The sequence below is a fragment of the Monodelphis domestica genome, chromosome 8 (assembly GCF_027887165.1).
Source record: "Monodelphis domestica isolate mMonDom1 chromosome 8, mMonDom1.pri, whole genome shotgun sequence".
NCBI classification, from domain to species: Eukaryota; Metazoa; Chordata; class Mammalia; order Didelphimorphia; family Didelphidae; genus Monodelphis; species Monodelphis domestica.
Genome location: NC_077234.1, coordinates 1,830,188 through 1,851,988, shown reverse-complemented (window position 1 = coordinate 1,851,988; position 21,801 = coordinate 1,830,188). Strand labels below are relative to the sequence as shown.

The window sequence follows — 21,801 nt, the reverse complement described above, 5'->3', positions numbered from 1 at the left end:
GAGTGTAACTCCACCAACAATGTATGAGTGTGTGTGGCTTCTGACCGCCCCTCCCGCATTGGCCGTCGCCATCCTTGCCAGTTTGCAGGGTGGGAGGGGAAGCCTCGGCGCTGCTCTGACTCGGATTTCTCTGGGGTGATCCAGAGCCCTTCCGGGTGGCTACGGACACCCTGAGACCCTCCCTCTGGGCCTGCGTGTGGCCGCGGGTTGGCGAGCGGCGGTCGGTCTCGCGTGTGTTTCCGAGGCCTCCGTCCCTGCCTCTGCCACATCGAACCCTCGTCACGGGTATTTCCCCCGTCCAGGCGCTTGCCTCCTGCGTCCCGGCCCCTCGCGCCGCGCTAACCTGGGCTGCGCCTGCCCCTTGGGCGCTGGGGCCCCGGTGCTCGGGGCGCTGAGGGAAGGGCCGATGCCCAGGCGTGGCTTCAGTGCCCCTTCCCTGGACGGCACGGGGGAGGGTCGCAAACCCCAAATCTGGGCCAGGGGCCTTGGGGAGCTTCCCGGGGCCGAGGGGGCCGCCGGCTCAGAGTGGGGCCCGGGGAGCCTGCCCCAGCCGCTGGGCCGCACCACGAGCCCCTCCATCCTCTGGCCTGCGAGGGCCCATTTCGTAGAGGAGGAAACTGAGGCGTTGGAGGCCGGAGCACTGACTGCTGCCTTCTTCCCCTTGCTGGGGGGGTGGAAGGAGCCCTGCAGCGCCCCTTCCTGCTTCAGATCTGGGGTCTGCGAGGGAAGGAGAAGGAGGTTCTGGGTTCGAATTCCATCTCCGGCTCTCTGGGCACAGCCTCTGCCTGACGGGCCTCTGCCTCTCTTCCAGCCCCCCAGGCCCACTGGCACGTGCGGGACACCCTCAGTGATGCCGTGGAGAGTTCCGACGACGAGTTCTTTGACGCCCGAGGTGAGTGAGGGGCGGGGGCTGCTGCCATTGGGCAGGAAGACCGCGTTTGAATCCTGCCTCAGGCCCTTACTGTGTGAGCCTGCAGACCCTCTCAGCCTCAGTTTCCCTTTCTGTAAAAAGGGGCCAAGAATATGGAGGTGGGCAGCAAAGTCAGGGGGGACAAGCCCCGTTAGGGCGCCCCAGGGGCTTTTCTAGCCTTCCACCGTGCCTGGTTGTTGGGGAAGGAGCGGATCCGAAGGTTCCCTTTAGTCTGGGTGGCTTTACCCATGATTCACCTGGGGGGGGGGCAAAGCCTGCCATGCAAATTGGATGCTAATGATACGCTCAATGCTGGGGGGGACAGGAAGGGGGGGACACACACACCACCGAGGAGGGAGCCATTGGGGAATCTGGGCATTATTTGAACCCAGACCTCCAGGGTTTGCTGGGAGCCGGGCAGTCATTGTCTCCCTTTGATAGTCTGCGACCTTTGGGGTTGTCACCCCAATATCCCCCTCAGGTTGTTGGGGGGACCCCCCAGTGAATGAGCCCTGAAGGGGAGCCCTGTGGGCCCAAGGCACCCCCTGGGACACCCCCTTTCAGTCTGGGTGTGGTCACCCACCTCCTCCCTGCCCTGGGAGCTTCAGGATTGTCAGGGTGTTACCCCCGTGGCCCTGCCCCCGGCTCCCTCTCCTGTGCCCATTCCACTGCCCAGATCACCGAGGCTCGGGGTAAAGGTGCATTTGGCTGGCGCCTTTTTGGTCTGAACTCGCACTCAGACCCACTGCACGGATGAATCGACTGAGTAAGAGAGAGGCTGCAGCCATGGTCTAGCAATGGAGAAGAGCCCTGGGGAGCAGGTCAGCCGGGAGCCGCAGGGCCGGCGGGCACCCACGTCATCGCGCCGCCACTCCTGGCTTGGCTTGGCCTCCTCCGAGGCTGATCCTCCCATTTCCCTGTCCAGGCGCCTCTGTCCAAGCTCCCTGGCTCTTCTCCCTGCGCCTTTGGGCTCCTTTTGGACAAGCCTCGGCCTCCGGACTCCGCAGCCCACGTTTCTGCCACGGACCTTGCAGGGGTCTCTCTGGGCCTCCTCTGTGTGGCACCAGGAACCGAGCGGAACGTTCTGGAATGGGCACCTCCCTCGTTCTGGCCGCCTGGCTTGTCCCGACTCGTCAGCAGCGTCCTGGGCTTGGCACAGTGTCGGGCCTTCGATCCGCCACCTGGCCTCCGTTTGGAGGGAGCCGACCCACAGGTCGTAGGGCTGGGAGGGGCCTCGCCGGCCGCCCCTTCCAAGGGTCCCCCCCCCACTGGCTCACAGCCCCCGCTCACGGGGCCTCCAGGTTCTTCCTTGAGCGCCTCCACTCAGCGGGCGACTTTCCTTCCCAGGAAACCCAAGTGAGCCTCCCCTGCCTGGGTCTGCCCAAGCCTCGGGAGCTCCTGGGGCGGCTCCTGCCGCCGTTTATTCCCGTCCAAATTCCTCTGCGGCCATCCCAGGCCGCATTCTAGCCTCCCATATTTCTAAGCCGCTCGCTGCTGCGTAGAGAGACGACGACAGCCAGACAGCCACGTCGTCTGCGGCCGCCTCTCCGGGCCTTCCCAGCCTGGCCTGCTCCTCCTCAGGGATGGTCTCGGAGAGCCTCAAGCTCTGAGCGGGTGTTCCCAGGCGCGGTGGCTCATGTGGTGAAGGCCGGCCGTCTGAACTGCCTGGCCAAGGGACGCCCCAGGAGGGGCCCCGAGCGCCCCAGCAGGCAAAGTGGATGCTGCGGCTTCTGGCTGGGTGTCTGAGATGCCTCGAGGGCTGGGGGGAGCCTCTCACTGCCTGGATGTTGAGTCATTTGCCTCAGCCCCCAGCTAGGAGAAGACGAAGCAGAAGTCGGGGAGAGCTCGGCGGCTTTGTGCTTGGCAGCCCCTAGTAATTCCACCTTCCCACGCTGCTGTCGCTGCTGTCGGAGGAAGCTTCCTTTGGAAGGCGCCGGGATGACTCAGCGATGGGGCTGGCCGATTCGTTGTGCCGGGAGGACGTAGAGAGTGCGTGCTGTTGTTGCTATTGTCGGTGCCAAGTGGCGTCTGCACCCGGGCGTTGCTCCCACGCCCGATGCCGCCTCCCCCAGGAAAGCCAGACACGGGAGGAGCCCTTCCAGGGTGGGGGGCAGACCATGATGATGCCCCCTGGGCTGGGGAGAACTGGACAAGAAGGACCGGCAGGGGAGGGAGGAGGGCATTCAGCCACCCTCGAAGGAGCCGATGGCTTCGGTAGCTGAACTCCCACTGCTGGGTGCCTCTGAAAGCCGGTGGCACTGAGAAGCAAGCCGTGGCACGCGGCAGGGGGCACCACAGGGAAACGTCGTCCCCCTTTTCAGAAAGGGGATAACAGTGGCTCCTGCCGAAGGCCCAGGAGGCACTGTCAAAGGGATGGCTCAGGAACAGGCGGAAGAGGAAGGAGGGGGCCGCTAGGTGGCTCAGTGGACAGACAGGCCTGGCATCCTGGCCTCCACGCTGGCCTCGGGGCCTTCCTAGCAGGCTGACCTTGGGCCTAGCCCCTGCCTACAGGACAGAAAGGAAGGCTTTGAATGGAGGGAAGAAGGGAGAGTCGCTCCCAGCCCAGCTCCCCAAGGACAGGCTGTGCCTCTCCCTTTTTCACATGACCACATTACTAAGCTGTTGCCTGGGAGGCGACAGCAGACATTTTTAGTGGAGTCTTTGAACACCTTCCACAGGCTGGTGCTATGGAAACGATGGAGAGGTGTGCAGAGGTGGGGGGACTGGGGGAATGGCCAAGCCCTTGTGGCCACCATTAACGGCTCCACGCAGTGGTGCTGCCCCCTTCCCCCTCTCCATGTGTGCCCGAGGGCATTTCCCCCATCACTCACCTCTGCCCAGCAGCCCAACGGGAGTGCTTCCTCCCTCTCCGGTCTGAGATAAGGTGGTGGTGGGTTGGGAGCCTCATGTGCAGCGTGAGGGTTGTCGTCGGACTGGGCAGAATCTAGAACCCAGAACCCTATCTCCCAGGACTAGAAGTTCCCTGCAAGATCACGTCATCCCTGATAAGCCTGCCAAGATGCCCATTTTTATTTCTTTCTTTTAAAGTATTTTTCCATGATTACAGGATTCCTTTCTCTCCCTCCCCACTCCCAGGGCTGACAAGCCATTGCACTGGGTCCTGCATGTGCTATCACTCAATACCTATTTGCATATTATTCATTTTGTAATCTCTTAAAACCAAAGCCCACATCCTGCCCCATATAAACAAGTGACCAGTCCTACGTTTCTCTTCTGCATTTCTGCTCCCACAGTTCTTCCTCTAGGTGTGGAGAGCGTCTTTCTTGTAAGTTCCTCTGGATTGTCCTGGGTCAGTGCATTGTTACTAGTAGCAAAGTCAGTTACATTCGATCGTGCCACAATGTATCCGTCTCTGTGTACACTGTTCTCCTGGTTCTGCTCCTCTCGCTCTGCATCACTTCCTGGAGGTCGTCCCAGTCTCCATGGAATCCCTCCAGTTTATTATTCCTTTAAGCACAAGAGTATTCCATCACCAACAGATACCACAATTTGTTCAGCCATTCCCCAATTGGAGGGCATCCCCCCATTTTCCAATTTTTTGCCACTATGAAAATCACGACTAAATACTTTTGTATAACCATTTTTCCTTATTATTTCTTTGGATTACAACCTTAGTAGTGATATCAGTGAACCAAAGTCTTTTAAAGCCTTTTGGGCACAGTTCCAAATTGCCTTCCAGAATAATTGGATCAATTCACAACTCCACCAACAATGCATTAGTGTCCCAATTTCAGGATGCCTATTTTTGAATAGTCAACTGCACTCAGGGAGAAGGGGTGAAAATCAGGATTTCCCAGAATGTCAGCGTAGAAGGGGCCTCAGTGGAATCTGCCGCCCCCCCCCACCCCCCATTGCCTGAACAAGGATCCCTTTAGAGCATTGTCTAGTAGTAGTTGGGCAGCCTCTGCTTGAAGCCCTTGAGGGAGGGCTGGGGTAGCCCCGGGCTCTGAGGGCAGCTCAACCCCCCTTGGAGCCCCTCCCCCCAATTTAATGACATCTCCAAACATCTGGCCTTGATGGCCATCCCCAAACATGGACGCATCTGTGTACGAAGAAGGGCAGAAAAGAGGCTCGTGTATAAGACTGCCCATCTGCACTCTGGATGGTGGATGGTTTCCTGAAGTATGAGCCGGATTCAGTAGGGGGGCCTCGGCCCCTTGTGTTCTCCTGGGCCAAGCCTCTTCCAGGCAGGCCTTTCTTTCCCCTCCCCTCCCCCCAGCTCCAGCACCATCCCTGCTTCCTCTCTACATGGCCAATTGGGGCTCTGGAACCCCGAGGCGGCCTTGCTCCCCAGCCTTCAGAGTTCTTCCGTTCCAACCCAGGACGGACATTTCACCTTCCACGGGCCTTGGTTTCCCAGTCTGCAAAATGGGGCTAATGAGAGCGCCTGCTTCCAGGGGCTGTGGTGAGAATCAGGCCGGGCGAGGGGCGCGAAATGGCTGTTCTCTAAGCCCCGATGGGGCCCGTCCCGACCCCCCTCACCTCTCTCAGCCAGAGCCAGGGAAGAGGTTTGCTCCACTCCGTACCTCCCTGTCTCCCCCCTCCCCCCTGGCGCCTGGTACACAGGAGGCGCTAAAGCAATGTTTGTCAACTGACTGACTGACCGACCGACCGAGCATCCCCAAACGTGGCCCCTCCCTAAGTTCCGTCCTGCTTCCAGTCTCTCCCTCTGCTCCTGGCACGGCTCCCTGCAGTCAGCCCCTCTCAGCCTCTCTCCTGGCTCTCACCTTCCTTGGCCCCTCCCTCGGCACATGGCCGGCACCCTTGACTTTGGACCCAAGTGGCCATTTTACCCCGGGTGCCCCAGAGGCTGCCCTGACTCCGGGCCTTCCTCCGGCCCACTCTCCCGGGGTCCCGCGACTCTAACTTCTGTCGGCCTCTTCGGGTCTCGCGGTTCCTGCCTTCGCCGCACCTCTCCCCTCCAGGCCCCCTTACTGCCTCGGGTCTCCTCAGGCTGCCGGGCCCTTTGGAATCCAATTCCGACGATGCCCTCTGTGCTCCGGCACCTTCCATGGCTCCCTACTACCCCCAAGATAAGCCGGCAGCGCCCCATTCACAAGCCCGGCCTTCCCTTTCTCTGCTGCCCCGACTCCTCGGGGGAGAGACGCGGCTTCGGCTCTGGACCCCGCTCCCAGGAAGCCTCGGGCCCAGGACGCCGTCTCTCCCCGGGGGGCCAGGAACGTCCGAGCGCGGCCGCAGGACGCTCGAGAGAGCCCCTCCCTCGTCACAGTGCCAGCACGGGCCTAGGCACCCGGGGAGCGAGCGGGCTTCACGGCTGGAGGGAGGGAAGCCCAGCCGGGAGGCCAAAGCCAAGGCCCAGGTCTCAGTCAGGAGAACCCTCCAGCCAGGGGTGGCTCCATCCTGGGCAGCCGGGGAGGCGGAGGGACCTCATGTGGCCCAGTGTGGGCGGCTGTCTGTGGGATGGCCTTGTTTTTGGAGCCTCCAGAGCTATAAATAGGCCAGGCCGCCTCCTGCTCCCCATTATTCTGGGCCTGGAGGCAGGCCAAAGTCTGGGCAGGAAGGGCAGCTGGGGGGGAGGTAAGCGGAGGGCACCCACCGAGGCCGTCTCTGTCTGTCTGTCTGTCTCTCTCTTTGTCTCTCTGTCTCTCTCCCTCTCTCTGTCTCTCTCTTTCTCTCTGTCTCTCTCTCTCTGTCTCTCTGTGTCTCTCTCTCTGTCTCTCTCTCTGTCTCTCTCTCTCTCCCTCTCTCTGTCTCTCTCTTTCTCTCTGTCTCTCTCTCTCTGTCTCTCTGTGTCTCTCTCTCTGTCTCTCTCTCTGTCTCTCTGTCTCTCCATCTCTCTCTCTCTGTCTCTCTCTCTGTCTCTCTCCCTCTCTCTGTCTCTCTGTCTCTCTCTGTCTCTCTCTTTCTCTCTGTCTCTCTCTGTCTCTCTCTCTGTCTCTCTGTGTCTCTCTCTCTGTCTCTCTGTCTCTCTCTCTCTGTGTCTCCCTCTCTGTCTCTCTCTCTCTGTCTCTCTCTCTGTCTCTCTCTCTTTCTCTCTGTCTCTCTCTCTCTGTCTCTCTCTCTGTCTCTCTCTCTTTCTCTCTGTCTCTCTCTCTCTGTCTCTCTGTGTCTCTCTCTCTCTGTCTCTCTCTCTGTCTCTCTGTCTCTCCATCTCTCTATGTCTCTCTCTCTGTCTCTCTCCCTCTCTCTGTCTCTCTGTCTCTCTCTGTCTCTCTCTCCCTCTCTGTCTCTCTCCCTCTGTCTCTCTCTCTGTGTCTCTCTCTCTGTCTCTCTCTCTGTCTCTCTCTTTCTCTCTGTCTCTCTCCCTCTGTCTCTCTCTCTGTGTCTCTCTCTGTCTCTCTGTCTCTCTGTCTCTCTCTCCATCTCTCCCTCTCTGTCTCTCTCTCTCTCTGTCTCTCTGTCTCTCTCTCTGTCTCTCTCTCTCTCTCCATCTCTCTCTCTCTCTGTCTCTCTCTCTCTCTCTCTGTCTCCTTCTCTCTCTCTCTGTCTCTCTCTCTCTCTGTCTCTCTGTCTCTCTGCCTCTGTCTCTCTGCCTCTAGCTCTGTGGCTCTGCCTCTGCCTTATGGCTACATCTCTGTCTCTCAGTCTCTCTCTCTGTCTCTCTCTCTCTGTCTCTCTCTGTCTCTCTCTCTCTCCCTCTGTCTGTCTGTCTCTCTGTCTCTCTGTCTCTCCCCCCCACCCCACCCCCCCACTTTCACAAACTAGAGCCCTGAGGGGGGCGCTGTTGCAGGGAGAGCTGTTCCGGGCCGGCTGCTCCTTCCTTTGTCTTTGCAGATGCTGCGCTCGGAGGCGACCTAGACTGGGCTTTAGTTCGGGGAGGGGGGCGGGAAGGGGATGCCCTGAGAAGCTAAACCCCGGCAGCCGGATCCGGAGGGCTGAGTCGGAGGCCCAAAGGCCTGCCTCCTCCTGGCTGTCTCCCGGGCTTCTTCTCGCTGACCTCCAAAGGAGGCAGAGGGAGCCCCAGAGGGCAGTCGAGGGCCGGCTCTGGTGAGAGTCCGAAGGCGCGTCCTGGAGTCGAGGGTCCTTGCAGGCAGCTGGAGGTTCCTTGATGGAAATGGCTCGGGGGCGGGGGGGGCTCTTCTCCCCCTCGTGCTTCCAGCAAGGCCTCTCCGCTTTGGGCTGCCAGGATTCTCCTCAGCTCGCGGTTCTCTACCCACAGTCCTTTGCTGTGCGCCACTCTTACACTTGGTGGAGGGATTTTCTCCCCGGGAGTCCCAGGCCCTGCCGGCCCGGCCCCTCGGGCAGGGGAAGGGGCCTCCCGCCTCTCGCCTTCCTCCGTCCTGCTCCCTCCAGGGAGGAAGAGGCAGGCCCAGAGTCTTGGCCCCTTCTCACCTCCTGCGGCTCCTGCCCCCACCCGCTCCTCGGTTTCCCCACATGCTTCCATCCCCCGCCCCTCCCCGCCGGGTCCAGGACCTGCTGGCTTTCGCCTGTGGCAGCCCCCCTGGGAGGAGACTCTCCCCCGTGGGGGTGGGGCCCATCCCCCCATCCTTACAGGGCGGGGCAGTGGCGCCCCGCCCCATTCTCACGCCCCCCTCCCCCACAGAGGATGCGGCAGACGGCAAGAGCGCCATCCTGATGGGCATGAGCCAGTGGAACTCCAACGACCTCGTGGAGCAGATGGAGACGATGGGGAAGCTGGACGAGACTCCAGGTGAGCCGGCCGCCTCCTCCAGAGGCTCCTCCGGGCTTTCCCTTGTCAGGCCCAGCTGTCGCTGTGGAGCCCTTGGGGTGTGGGAAGGCCGAGGCGGGTCCCCTTGGGGGGCCAAGCCAGAGCAGAGCCCTTCCCCGGGTCACCTTGGTGGGGGCCCCCGAGCCTTCCTGCCTCCGCTGAGCCCGGCGCTCGTCCCTGCGTGCTGAGCTTTGCTGCCGGGGATTCATCTGTACGCGTGCACTCGCACACACGTTCACGCCTGCGTGCAAACACGGGTGCTGAGGCCTCTGGGCCGTGCTCGGAGCCCCGCTCGCCTGGGCGCTCCCCTTGGAGGCGGCCACGTTCCCCTTTGACCCGTGGCTTCCCCCAAAGGCCTCTGGGAAGCGGCCCGGGCTCCGGCGTCCCCCCGCCGCTGCCCCTTCAGAGGGCTCCCCCGGGGCCCCTCCGGGGGGCCGAGCCGCGGCCCCCATTTCCCTCCATCGCCTGCAGCCGCTCTGCTCTCACCAGAGCCCTCGGGCAGCGCAGCAGGAGGGCCCCGACGGAGCCCGGCTCCTGGGACGGCCCCACGAAGAGCCTCCCCAACGAGCCCCGTCACAGTGGAGTGGCCCCGGGCCCTGGCCTTCCTGAGGATTCCAGCTGCCCTCCCCGAGTCCTTGAGCCTGCTGGGGTCCCTTTGTCCCTCCTCGGACTCCTGGGTCCTTCTGCTTCCCTCACTGCCCACCGCAGCTGGGCTGGCTTCCCATTGGGCCTCCCCCGCTCCGTGTCTGCCCGTGTCTGCACCCGGTGCCCGTGGTGGGAGGCAGCTCCTGGCGGGCAGCCGTGGGCTCAGCCGGGCGGGCTCGAGGACGGGGGTGGCACAGGGGCTTTGGCACCGTTTCATGCCAGTGTCCCGTGAGCCCAGGCTGGCCAGGAGCTTGGGGGACCTGGGTACAGACTCCGCCCCCCTCAGGCCTGCCCGCCCCCACAAGCCTTCCAACGGGCAGTAGCCACCCGGCTGCCCACCTCCTACCTCAGCCGGGCCAGTCTGTCAGGGCACAGCACAAACCTCGGCCTCCTTGCCTCGCCCCCAACCACCTCTCCTCCTTCCTGCAGGGAGTGTCCTTGGGCACCCTTCCCCCGCCCCTGGCCTCCCTCCGAGGATGACAAACGGCCAGCTGGGCCCACCTCCAGCTCGGCAGGCCCTCCCCTCCCCCCCACAGGTCATCCTGTGACGAGTGGGTGCCAGGCCATGTCTTAGAGCCTCTGCCATATGCCCAGTCTGGCCACCCTCCAAGGCCCCGGGCGCCTCCTTGGCCGAGTCTCCCTCTTCCTGCTTGGGCCGATTCCGGGAGGAAATCGGGGCTCTGGCGTGGCTGGTGAGGGCGGATGTCCCGGCGGCCTTGGGGCTCCTGACGAAGCATCATCTCCGGGGGGAGGCCCCAGCCTCCGGCCCCGCTGTGTCTCGCCACTCTTTCCTCCTTACTCGGCCCAGTCTGAAGGCCACCTTGGCGGTCAGCTGGGCCGAGCCATTGCCTCTAGAAGGCAAGCGATGCATGCTTGTCCGGCCTCTCCCGTCGGGCCTCTGTCGGCCTCCCTGTAACTCCCTCCCAGCCCCTCCGCCAAGCCTTGCCAGGCCTGATCTGTCTCCCAGGTTTCAGATCTTACCACCTCTGAGATCGTTCCCTGACAGGTCGCTCGCCCCTCCCCCTCCCAGCCCTCGTGGATTGTCGATTTGGCGTGGCACCGCTGTTGCCTGCGTCTCGAGTGGCTTTTGCTCTTGGTGGCTTCTCAGAGCTGTTGCAAAGGGTTCCGGCTCAGGCCAGCTACAGTTAGCCCGGCTTACTGTCGCTGTGAAATTGTAAGGAAGGGAAAGGAGGAGGAGAGCCAGATGGAAGAGTGTTTCTTCCGCTTTGTAAGGTCCAACAATTGCTAACTGGAAGCACCCAAACCCGTCTGGTCCACGAGGACCCGCTTCTTCCTCGACAGTCGAAGCTCTCCTCTCTTCCTATTGATCTAGAACCCCCCCCAATCTCCATCTCTATGTCCTAATCGAAAACAGAAACTCATAACAGAGAGGAATAAGGCAGAGTTCTCTTTCCTGCTGCTCAGATTTGATTTGCAGCTGGCCACGCATTCATTCCACTGCCTTCTCCACTCTAACAGGTCAGATGTTGCTGCCCCCTACTGGGGCAAGCCAGGTAGTGCACCCAGCAGTGAGAAGATGGTTTTTCGGGATTTTCCAAATTTACAGAGCTGCTCTTCAGACGACCTCCTTTGAACCAGGTCAGCCCAGAGAGAGGATCCTTGGTCCAGTTGTCTTTCCTAAAGCTCCTTGGGAAAATTCTCTCCCGTCAATCATCTCTGAGATTCCATTCAGATCTAAAGAAACCCAACTCAATCATTTGCTAATTAACTCTATTTCCTAAGGAACTCTTAATCAGTGTAACAATGATTTCCCTACACATCCCAAGACAGCAGATAATGTGATCTGTCATACATGTGTTATCCTATGATCCATATGTCCATGGTCATCATGGTGTGACAGAAGACACATATCATATCCTCTAGAGAAAAACTGGAGGAAATACAGTGAAGAACGCTCCAGCGAATGCCCCACATGCAGATCCTATCAGGTCTTTCTAGAGCAGTGAGTCTCGTTGTCTTGAATGCTTGCACTGCTGGCAAGACAGTGGATCCTTGGAGCTTATTGCTCTTCCTGGGCACAGTATTCTTCTGGTTCTGCTCATTTCACTTTGCATCACTTCATACACGTCTTTCCAGGTTTTCTGTGATCGGTTGGCCAATGTGACACGAAAAGAAAGCGATAAATGCTGGAGGGGAGATGACAAAGTCGGGACACTAATGCATTGTTGGTGGAGTTGTGAAGTGATCCAGCCATTCTGGCGTCCCTTTGGAGTTATGCTCAAAGGGCTTTAAAAGACTGTCTGCCCTTTGATCCAGCCATACCGCTAAGAGGGTTATAGCCCAAAGAGATAATATTGAAGAAATGTTTGTACAGAAACATTTGTAGCTGCACTTTTTGTGGTGGCAAAGAATTGGAAAATGAGGGGAATGGCTGAACACGCCGCGGAATCTGATGGGATGGATACTCTTGTGCCGAAAGGAATGGCGCCCTGGAGGGATTCCACGAGAACTGGAAAGACCGGGTTTTCCGTGATCATCTTGTTTGTTATTTCCTGGGGTACCACAGGATTCCACTGCAATCAGACGGAGATCCTAGTTGCCACCGTTGCTTTTTTAACTTCGGCTGAAGCATAGTAGATGCTGTTCCAGCCCTTTACCTGTGTGTGTGTGTGTGCTTTAAATGTGTTTCTTGGAGACAACATACGATGGGATTCTGGCTTTTCATGCACTCTGCGACCCTCTTCCATTTCATGGGCGAGTTCATTCTGTTCACATTCACGGCTGTACTTACTAACTGCGTGTGTTTCCCTCCATCCTATTTCCCCGTGTCTCCGTCTCCGCCTCTCCTTCTGGCCTTTCTCTGTCCACAAGTGTTCTTGGTTCTGACTCCCGCCTCCCCACACTCACCTTCCCTTTTCTTCATCCCCCCATTGTCTCATTGCCCCTCCCCTTCTTGCTTCCCCATAGAGAAAAGCGGATTTCGACAGCTGACTGCATGTGGACGTTCTCCGCACTTTGTGCCGGTTCTGATGAGCGTCCGGGTCAGGCAGCGCCCAGCTGCCGCCATCTTCCTGTCCACTGTATTGGTTCTTGCGCACCTCCCCCACTCATTTCCTCTCCTTTTCCTGGTGGCTTCCCTTTTCTCACCCCTCGATTCTGCTTCCTGTTGCCCCTTGGACGTGGCCCGACGGTGAGAACGGAGCCCGGGTGCTTTGGGGAGATTTCCCGTATCTTGGCCCCCGCTTTGATTCGAGCAGGTTCCGTGCTGGGGTCTCTGCTTGTCCTCGCATCCCTGGGCTCGGCGGTCACCACAGCTTCTCCAGGACCTTTTCCGCCTGACCAGATCACATTTCCTGGGGAGCGTTTCCGCCTTACTCTGCCCTGTGGGCCCTTCTCTGAGTCAGCGACAAAAACGGACCCCCGAAGCGCCCCCTGGAGGCCTCCTTCCCAGCCAGCCCGGAACGCCTCTCCCTGCCGCTCCCCCAAAGCTCGCCCAAATCTAGGTGAACTATTTTTGCAGCCTCGCCCTGGATCTCCTACTCCAGTGACCTCCCCCCGAAGGAAACCAGGTTAGCCCGGCACGGCCTGTTCTTCCCTTCGGGCCCATTTAACCTCTTCTCTGGGAATCGCAGTCCGGGGAGAGCCTCCTCCGCCGGTTCCTGGGCCCAGCGTTCTCGGGGTCCAAGAGGCCAGCTTGGTGAACGAGCCCAGACAGGATCCTTCAGGCCGAGGGCGCTCCGAGCCGCCCCACCACAGGCAGGGTAGCCCAAGTGGCCTCCCTGATGGAGTCCCCGGGCTCAGCTGCCTTCTTCGTCCCTAGACGACTCTCAGACCCTCCCCCTCCCCATTTCTGGCCTCCAAGGAGGGGGGCTTGCCCGGAAGCGCCAGCTGCCACCCCCTCCTCAGGCCGGCTTCTCGCCTGGTGCTTCCCAGGACCGATGGGATTCCTGTTAGGCTCTGGGAGCCAGCCTGGGGCTCGCCTTTCCGTGCCATGTCAGGGCCCGTGTCTGCAAGAGGTGCTGCCCGCCTCCCCCAAGGCCTTTCCCAGCAAGCTCTGGAGGTGTGGCAGGAAGGCCCCACCTTCTCGGGGAGCGCCTTCGGGCTCGTCCGCTGGGCTGCCCAGTGGCCGGATAGTTTTTCCCTCTCACACCGGCCGCGAGGAGGCACGTAAAGCTTCACGTGGATTATTCCTGTAAAATCGTGCCAAACACGGTTCCCTGTTCACTGGGCTGTGAAAGAAATCACGGACCGTGACGCGCAGCCCTGCTGCCAGGGGACACCAGGGCCTCCTGCTTCTGCTCGCTGCGCCGCTCCCCCCAACTCTCAGCCAACACTCGAAGGATCACTGCAAGTCACGGGGTGCGTGGGGGTCCCTCTTCTAGTGGAGGTATTGCTGGCTCCAGGGGTGCAGGCCTTTGGACATAGTTCCAAGTTGCTCTTCCGAATGGTTGGATCCGCTCACAACTCCACCAACAATGCATCAGTGTCCCACATTTGTCCTTTTCCTTTTCTCTCTTATTGGCCCATCTCCCAGGTGTGAGGCGGTACCTGCCCCAGGGTTATTTTCATTTGAATTTCTCCAATCAGGAGGGATTTAGAGCATCTTTTGACATGACTGTCGACCCTTTGATCCTTTCACTGAAAACGGCCTGTTCCTCTCCTTTGACCATGCAGCAGTTTGGGGAATGGCTTGTCTTCTTGGAAATCTGATGTCGTCCTCTCCAGGCCTTTGTCAGAGAAACTTGGTGCAAACATTTCCCCGGATTCCTGCTTCGATTTTAGCCTTGGCTGCATTCGCTTGGCTTATGCGAAACCTTTTCCATCGAACGTCATCCAAGTTATCCATTTTATGTGCTGTGCGGTTGGTTCTCGAACTCTGCTTGGCCAAAAATTGCTTCCTTGTGCGCAGACGTGACCGGCCGACTGTTCCGTGCTCCCCTGGTGTGCTCAATGTCTAAGCCGTGGACCCGGCTTCACCGCCTCTCCTCTTGGTAGGCGGGCGCCCTGTTGGTCTCCGCCTCGTTTCTGCCAAACTGCTTTCCCGTCTTCCCAGAACACGAAGTCAAATTGTGGTTCTGCTACGGCCACTCGTGGCAGGGCAGTGCGTGGGAGCCTTCGTCTGTTCAAGGATCCAGCACACTGGTTTCTTAGCCAGACTCGGATTGTTTTCAGGGTCGGGATTTTACAGCGTGAAATCTGTTAGCGAGCGCAAGGCCACCTTCCTCCATTTTCTTCAGGCATTCTCTTGATCTTTTGTTCTTCTCAATGAATTCTCCTATTCTTTTTTGTGGCTCTAAAAAACGAATGTGGGTACTTTGATAGGGATGGCAGAGAATAAGCAAATTCACTTAGGTAGAAGGGTCGTTTCATCATAGGAGCTCGTCCTACCCATGAGCAATGAGCATTTGCTCAGTTGTTGATGAGTGGGAAAAGTGCTTCCTGTTTGTGTTCATCGTGTTTCTGGATGTGTGTTGGCAGGCAGATTCCCAAGTATTTTATGTTGTCCACAGTTATTTTAAATGGAACTTCTTTCTGTCTCTTGCTGCTGGGCTTTGTTGGCAATATATAGATCTGTGGGGTTTGTTGCCACTAGTTCTTTAGTTGAGTCTCCAGTATGCCATTAGGTCATCCGCAAAGCCTAGCAGTTTGGTTCCCCGTGGCCTATCCGTATTCCTTCCATTTCTTTTTCTTCTCTTCTTGCTATAACTAGTATTTCTAGTATAACAGTGCTGGTGATGCTGGGCATTCTTGGTACACTCTTGATCTTGTTGGTGTGACAAGGAAATCACTTTAAAAGACTGATATATATTAATTTAAGGTCGCCAAGGAATTCAGCTATGTAATTCCTAAATGAAAACTCAAGTCAGCCGTCAACCTTTTATAGAGTTTAATTACAAACAGGAGGAAGAAAGGTATTAGAGAGAAAGAGAGAGAGAAAGAGAGAGAGAGAGAGAGAGAGAGAGAGAGAGAGAGAGAGAGAGAGAGAGAGAGAGAGAGAGAGAGAGAGAGAAAGGGGAGAGAAGGGAATAGGGCTTAAATACCCCTTCTGTTTAGGCTGGGCCAAAAGGCCCAAGCCCTTAGATAGCTGAGGCAAAGAAAAGGAGATCAGTCCCTATTACTCACGTGACCAAAATGGAGAAACAGTCTCAGGGGCCTCCACCTCCAGCTTCCTTCAGAGCCAACTCTCCAAGCACCACCTCTCAGAGCCAAAACCTCTCCAACCAACCACCCCTCAGTCCTCAGACCCCTCTCTCTTTAAGGAAACCATCCAAGTTCCCTCCCCTCAGTTCTCACATCTACCAATCACTGTCCATGTCTTCCCTGTGCCAATGGTGGCTCTACCTTAACCCAGGACCGCCCAGAGGTCTGTGGCTTTGCACATGTCTGTTGAAGGTCATATTCTCAAATAATTAAATCTTGATCTTTTGCTACAGCCCTTCCTAAATCCTATTACCCTGAGTAGGGTAGAGATTGGAATAATTAAATTTTGATCTATGCTGCAGCCCTTCCTAAATCCTGTTAGGACTGAGTAGGGTGGAGATTGCCATTTCCAAGACCTGGTTCTGTCATTCCAAGTATCTCCATTGTATCAATTCTAAAATCAATCATGACTCAAAGAAATTCCTGTTCTGTGCTTAAGCATAGGTCAAAGCCCTTTCCATTGTTCAGCAAAAGGTTTCTGTCCTAAAGAAATCTTAAGTAGGGAGGAGAATGACCCTCCCATGCCAATGGGGTTCACATTCCAATAGAGTTCCCACTCTCAATAGGAAATTTTTCAAGTATGAAATTTCCCAATGGTGAAATTTCCAACATTTATAAGTCTAAGAAATTTTAAGGTTTACATTGGGCAATCTTCTAGCTTGTCCCCATTGCAGATGCAGATGCTCGAAGCCTTCATGGGATCTCTTTCAGGAGGGAGTCAGTGGATTCTTTCAATTCCCATTTTACCATCTGGTTCTAGATTATTGGAACAGTTCACCTTAATAATTTCTTGAAAGATGATGTCTAGGCTCTTTTTTTAATGATCTTAGCTTTCCAGTAATCCAATAATTCTTTAATGATCTCTTCTCAAGCTATTTTTCAAGTTAGCTGTTCTTCCAATGAAATATTTGACATTTTCTCTTGTCTTTTCTTCCTTCTTTTGATTTTATTGTTTCTTGGTGTTTTGTGGAGTTATTAGCTTCCACATATCCAGCTCTAATTTTCATGGAATTTTCTTTGGTGAGCTTTTATACCTCCTTTCCCATTTTGTCCAATTCTGCTTTTTAAGGTGTTTCTTCAGTGGATTTTTTTTTGCCTCATTTATCAAGCAATTGACCCTCTTTTTATGAATTTCTTCTATCACTGTGGAGGAGAGAACTTACAATGCATACAAAGGACAGAAAGCTGAGGATGGATCAGCTGTCAGTCAAATGAAGATTTCATTTGGAATGTTACTGGGAAAAGCAGTTGGAGCCAAGCCAACTGCTGGACTGGGCAAAAAGGCTATTGGGCTTCTGGCCGATGGTAGTGACTGAAGTTGAAGGGCTTTTGCTGGCTGGCTGAGGTTGAGAAAGAAGCAATTGTATCTCCGGGACTCGAGTTAATCCAATTGGAGGTGGCCCGGCTGATTGGAAGGCAGAAGAAGGACAAGAGTCCACATATCTCTCTCTGACTGGCTCTGTTTCAGGGTAGTGACTGAATTGCCATTTCTCTCCATCTCCTCCAACCTAACACTCATTGTAGAGAATAGGGATTTCCCGCCCCTCTTACCTTATGCTCCACCCTTGTCCCGTCTTCCCCAAATAAACCCCTTGTTTGACAAAGAAGATCAAGAACTATTTCATTGAAACCTCACAGCTCACTGAGTGCTGAAGAAGGGGAGAGGGGAGGCTGAAAGGCTCTGAAGAGGGAGATATGTAAACCTTAAAATTCCTTAGACTTATAAATGTTGGAAATTTCACCATTGGGATATTTCATACTTGGAAAATTTCTTACTGATAGTCTATTGGAATGGGAACCCCATTGGCATGGGAGGTTCCTTCTCTTCCCTTCTTAAGATTACTTTAGGACAGAAACCTTTTGCTGAACAATGGAAAGGACTTTGACCTATGCTTAAGCATAGAACAGGAATTTCTTTGAGTCATGATTGATTTTAGAATTGATACAATGGAGATACTTGGAATCAATCTCCACCCTACTCAGTCCTAATAGGATTGAGGAAGGGCTGCAGCCTAGATCAAAATTTAATTATTCCAATCTCTACCCTACTCAGGTTAACAGGATTTAGAAAGGGCTGTAGCAAAGGAGCAAAGATTTAATCATTTGAAAATATGACCTTCAACAGACATGTGCAAAGCCTCTGGGAGGTCCTGGGTTAAGCTAGAGCCTCCATTGGCACAGGGAAATTGATGGACAGTGATTGGTAGATGTGAGAACTGAGGGGAGGCAACTTGGATGGTTTCCTTAAAGATAGGGGAGTCTGAAGACTCAGAGGTGGTGGTTGAGGAGTTTGTCTGAGTGGTTGGAGTGTGCTCTGAGAAGCTTGCTCTGAAGGAAGCTGGAGGTGGGGGCCTCTGAGACTGTTTCTCCATTTTGGTCATGAGAGTAATACGGACTGATCTCCTTTCTTTGCCCCAGCTATCTAAGGGCTTGGGCCTTTTGGCCCAGCCTAAACAGAAGGGGTATTTAAGCCCTATTCCCTTCTCTCCCTTTTTCTCTCTATCTCTAATTCCTTTCTTCCTCCTATTGTAATTAAACTCCATAAAAGATTGACTGCTGACTTGAGTTTTCATTTAGGAATTACATAGCTGATTCCTTGGCGACCTTAAATTAATATATATCAGTCTTTTAAGGTGATTCCCTTGTAACAGGTACAAAGGGAGGAGGGTAGACAAAGTTTGATCCATTAGTTATCTCATGTACCATCCAAGATATGCCCTCCAATACCACCGATTACAACTGTCCTTCCTTTTCCTGTGTTTTCTCTATCATCTGCTTTTCAGAGTCCCTTTTGAGCTCTTCTTGGTGCCGGGGCAGCGAATGCCAGCTTTGCACGCAGCTCTTTCAACATCGACTCTTAATGAGTTTTGGCCTTCCCCGTTCCCATAGCAAGTTTGGACGATCCAGTTCCTTTTTTGTGGTTTGCTCCTTTTCCGGCCCATTTCGGGCTCTCTCTGGGCCTGTGCTCTGCTCTACGAGTGCCCGCAGAGCCTTCTTCCCTTCTAGAGCGACGTCACGTGTGCCAGGGCTCGCCCTCCTCCCGTTCCGGACGGCGCCCTCGTGCCCCCCTCCCCGCCCCCTCCTTTTGCTGGTCCTGGGCTTTCGGGTGGGTGGAGGACCATCTGGGAGCGCTCCGGAGGCCCCGGCCTTCTCCCCCGCGTGCCCCGCAGACCACTTCCTCCTGCCTCGGCTCTGACAGACATGTCAGGAGCTCCCTCAAAGGCCGGCGTGGACGAGCCCAGCTCAGGGCAGAAATCCCAACGTGGCGCCCGAGCCTCGCGGAGCCCGCTGGCGGGTCCCACGATCCCCCCCACCTTTCCGCAACCCCTGGAGGTGAAGGGGAGACTCGAGGACTCCCGGGAGCTGTGTGCGAGGGGACGAAAGGCCGCCGAGGGAGGGACGGGCCTGGCTCTGGTTGGCCTCAGAGGACACAACCACAGAGAAGAGGCTGCCAAAAGGCCGAGCCGGGGTCCCTAACGCCGGCGCATGGGCTCCGGCCTCCTCCCAGAGGCCTTCAGGCAGAAGCAGAGGAGACCCTGGCGGGCCGTGGCCCAGGGGGTGTGTCATGGGGGCAAACAGCAGGGCCACTCCCTCCCCCCGGTGCTCTGGCTGCCCCGCTCGGCGGGGCCTGAGGCTTTGGGCCGACCCCAGACGCCCGGCCTCGAACGCCACCCCTGGAGGACGGGCCGGAGTCACGCCTCGTGCCGTCCTGTCAGAAAAGCCGGGCACCTTGCGGGAGGCGGCCCGGAGGGGCGCCGGGCCTCCGCCTCCCGCCCGCCTCGGGCCCTCCTGAAAGCCGAGGCAGAGGCAGGCCGAGTGGCGGCCTCGGAGCTGTCCCAGAGCGGAGGGCCCCGAGCCTCCCACTTGGGGCTCCGGAGGCTGCCCAGAGAGGAGGCCGGGAACTGGTCTGTTGCCTGGCCCCGGAGGTCTGAGGCTCCCCGGCTCGGGCCGCCTCTGGGGTCTGGCACCTGAGCTTTGGGCACGGGGGGCAGCCAGGCTCTGAGGGCAGGGCAGGCGGGGCCCGGGCAGAAAGAAGCCCGCAGGGAATGCTGTGGCCAGGGCAAGCCTGGCTCCTGCCTGGAGGCGGCCTCTCCCCTGACCCGGCTCCCCCCTAGCTGTCCTGAGAACTCCGGCTTTCTCAGGGAAAGTCAGCAGAGCCGAGGCCTTGGGTTTCCCCAGAGGCCAGCAAACACCCCGGGCCGAGACAGCTATTTCGGGGTTCCTCGGGGACTCGGGTGGGGCCGCCTCCTCCCGGCCTCCCTGGGGAGCTTGGAATGCGCTTGTTCTCGCGCTCTTGGCCAGGCCCTGACCAGGCCTTCCATGGGGTGTCTCCTCCTCCAGGAAGCCCCCCCGTCCATTCCCCCCCCACTTCCTCTGCCCTCTGGCACTTGGCAGCGGCTCCCTCCTTCTTCTGACCCTCCCCACGAGGGGGCTGGCCCGGGGCCTCCCGAGGCAGCTTGGAGGGCCCAAATGCCGGGGTTCCCCGCCCCCCGCCCGAGGCCTCACGGCCTTCCTCTGTGCCGCCCCACAGGAGATCCGGGGACCTCGTCCTGCATGTCCAGCGCCCTGCAGGAGAAGCAGCGTGAGTGGGGCCGCCTGTGGGGAGGGGCAGCGGAGGCTACCAAGAGGTGGGTGGGTGCCCTGCACGTTCTGGGTGCGGATCCTGCACCAGTCCCGGGAGGATGGGGGGGGGGCAGACACTGCTGGGAGCTGCCCAGCCCGAGGGGCCCGGCCCTGCCTCTGGGCCCTCGTGACACCCCCGGGCTGGAGGGAAGAGTTGAGGTTTGCTCGGTGATTGGGGGGCCCTGATCTGGCCCCTCTCCAGCCTGGGCCACCCTCCCCTGCTGGAAGACCGCCAGGGTCTGGCCTCCAGCCGCCTCTGTGCCCCCTGTACCCCCCTGTGCCCCTCTGTGCCCCCCCATGCTCCTTCTGTGCCCCCCTGCCCCTCTGTACCCCCCTGCACCCCCTCTGTGCCCCCCACCCCTCTGTGCCCCCTTTACCCCCATGCCCCTCTGTGCCCCCCATGCTCCTTCTGTGCCCCTCTGTGCCCCCCTGCACCCCCTCTGTGCCCCCCACCCCTCTGTGCCCCTTCTGTGCCCCCCTGTACCTCCCTGTGCCCCTCTGTGCCCCCCCATGCTCCTTCTGTGCCCCCCTGTGCCCTTCTGTGCCCCCCTGTCCCTCTGTGCCCCCTGTATCCCCTGTGCCCCTCTGTACCCCCCATGCCCCTTCTGTGCCCCCCTGTACCCCCCTGTGCCCCTCTGTGCCCCCCCATGCTCCTTCTGTGCCCCCCTGTGCCCCTCTGTCCCTCTGTGCCCCCTGTACCCCCCTGTGCCCCTCTGTCCCTCTGTGCCCCCTGTATCCCCTGTGCCCCTCTGTGCCCCCCTGTCCCTCTGTGCCCCCCACCCCTCTGTCCCTCTGTGCCCCCTGAACCCCCTCTGTGCCCCAGCCGCCAACTGCAGGGGAGGGTCACCGTCCCCCGCTGTCCCCTCCGCAGGAGAATTGTACCGAGTCTCTCTGAGAAGACAGAAGTTTCCCGCCCAGGGCAGCATCGAGATCCACGAGGACCCCGAGGTGGGTGCCCTGCAGCGTCCTCCCCTCCCTGGGGTGGGCTGAGCGGGGAGGGAGAGGCGGCACGAGGGCCACAGAGGCCCCGGCACCCCTGGGACCGTCCTGGGCAGGCAGGGGCCGAGGCCTGCCGGGAGGAGGGTCCTCGGAGCCTGGCTTCTGCCCGTCCCCATCGCTCTCCCCCCCCCCGGCCCCCCCCAGCCCCCCCCCCCCCCCCGCTTCCTCTCTGCCTCCTCGAATCCACGCTTGCCAGCGACCAAAGTGATCGTCCCGAGATTCTGGTCCAGTCGAGGCTCCCGACGACCCAGGTTCCGATCTGGCTCCATGTGACCATCCCCGACCGGGCCTCAGTTTCCTTTTCTGCGAAAGGGAGGCACCGGACCGGGTGCCCTCCGAGGCCCCTCGGCGCCGGCCCCCCCAATTCTTCGTCCCCTCCCCCACTCCCGGCCGTCTCTCCTCAGGGAGGCCCCCAGCAGCGCGCCTGCAGGACGCACGTCCTCCTCCTGGTGCTGCACGGAGGCAACATCCTGGACACGGGCGGCGGGGACCCGGGCGGCAAGGCGGCCGACGTGCACACCTTCAGCGGCGTGCTGGACCAGGTGACCCGCGCCCACTTCCCCGCGGCCCTGGGCCGCGTCCTCGCCCAGCTCGTGCCCTGCCCGGCCATCTGCTCGCAGGCCTTCTCGCTCATTTCCAAGTAAGCTGGGGGGAGGGGCGGGGGCGGGAGCCCGGAGGGCCCGGGGTCTCGCCCAGCCGTGGGCCCCCCCAGCTTCTCATCCACGGGGGGCCTCCGTCACATCTGGTGCAGGGTAAGAGCGGCACGTGACCCTCTGGGCTTACGGCCACCCCCTTAACCCTGGGGGGGCAG

At 58.5% G+C, this 21,801-nt stretch overlaps 1 protein-coding gene across 5 annotated transcripts in view; it reads left to right on the top strand.

Annotated features, from left to right (window-relative positions):
• Positions 1-21,801, top strand: part of PITPNM3 (PITPNM family member 3) — a 40,605-nt gene that overhangs the window by 4,612 nt on the left and 14,192 nt on the right. For 3 of the 5 annotated variants that reach the window (XM_056806913.1, XM_056806911.1, XM_056806915.1), the window contains exons 2-6: positions 812-892; positions 8,436-8,543; positions 19,900-19,950; positions 20,863-20,939; positions 21,395-21,630. In XM_056806913.1, the coding sequence (XP_056662891.1) occupies positions 812-892; positions 8,436-8,543; positions 19,900-19,950; positions 20,863-20,939; positions 21,395-21,630 (553 nt within the window). The remainder of the gene's footprint in view (positions 1-811; positions 893-8,435; positions 8,544-19,899; positions 19,951-20,862; positions 20,940-21,394; positions 21,631-21,801) is intronic. The other 2 variants (XM_056806914.1, XM_056806912.1) reach the window with 1 other exon arrangement.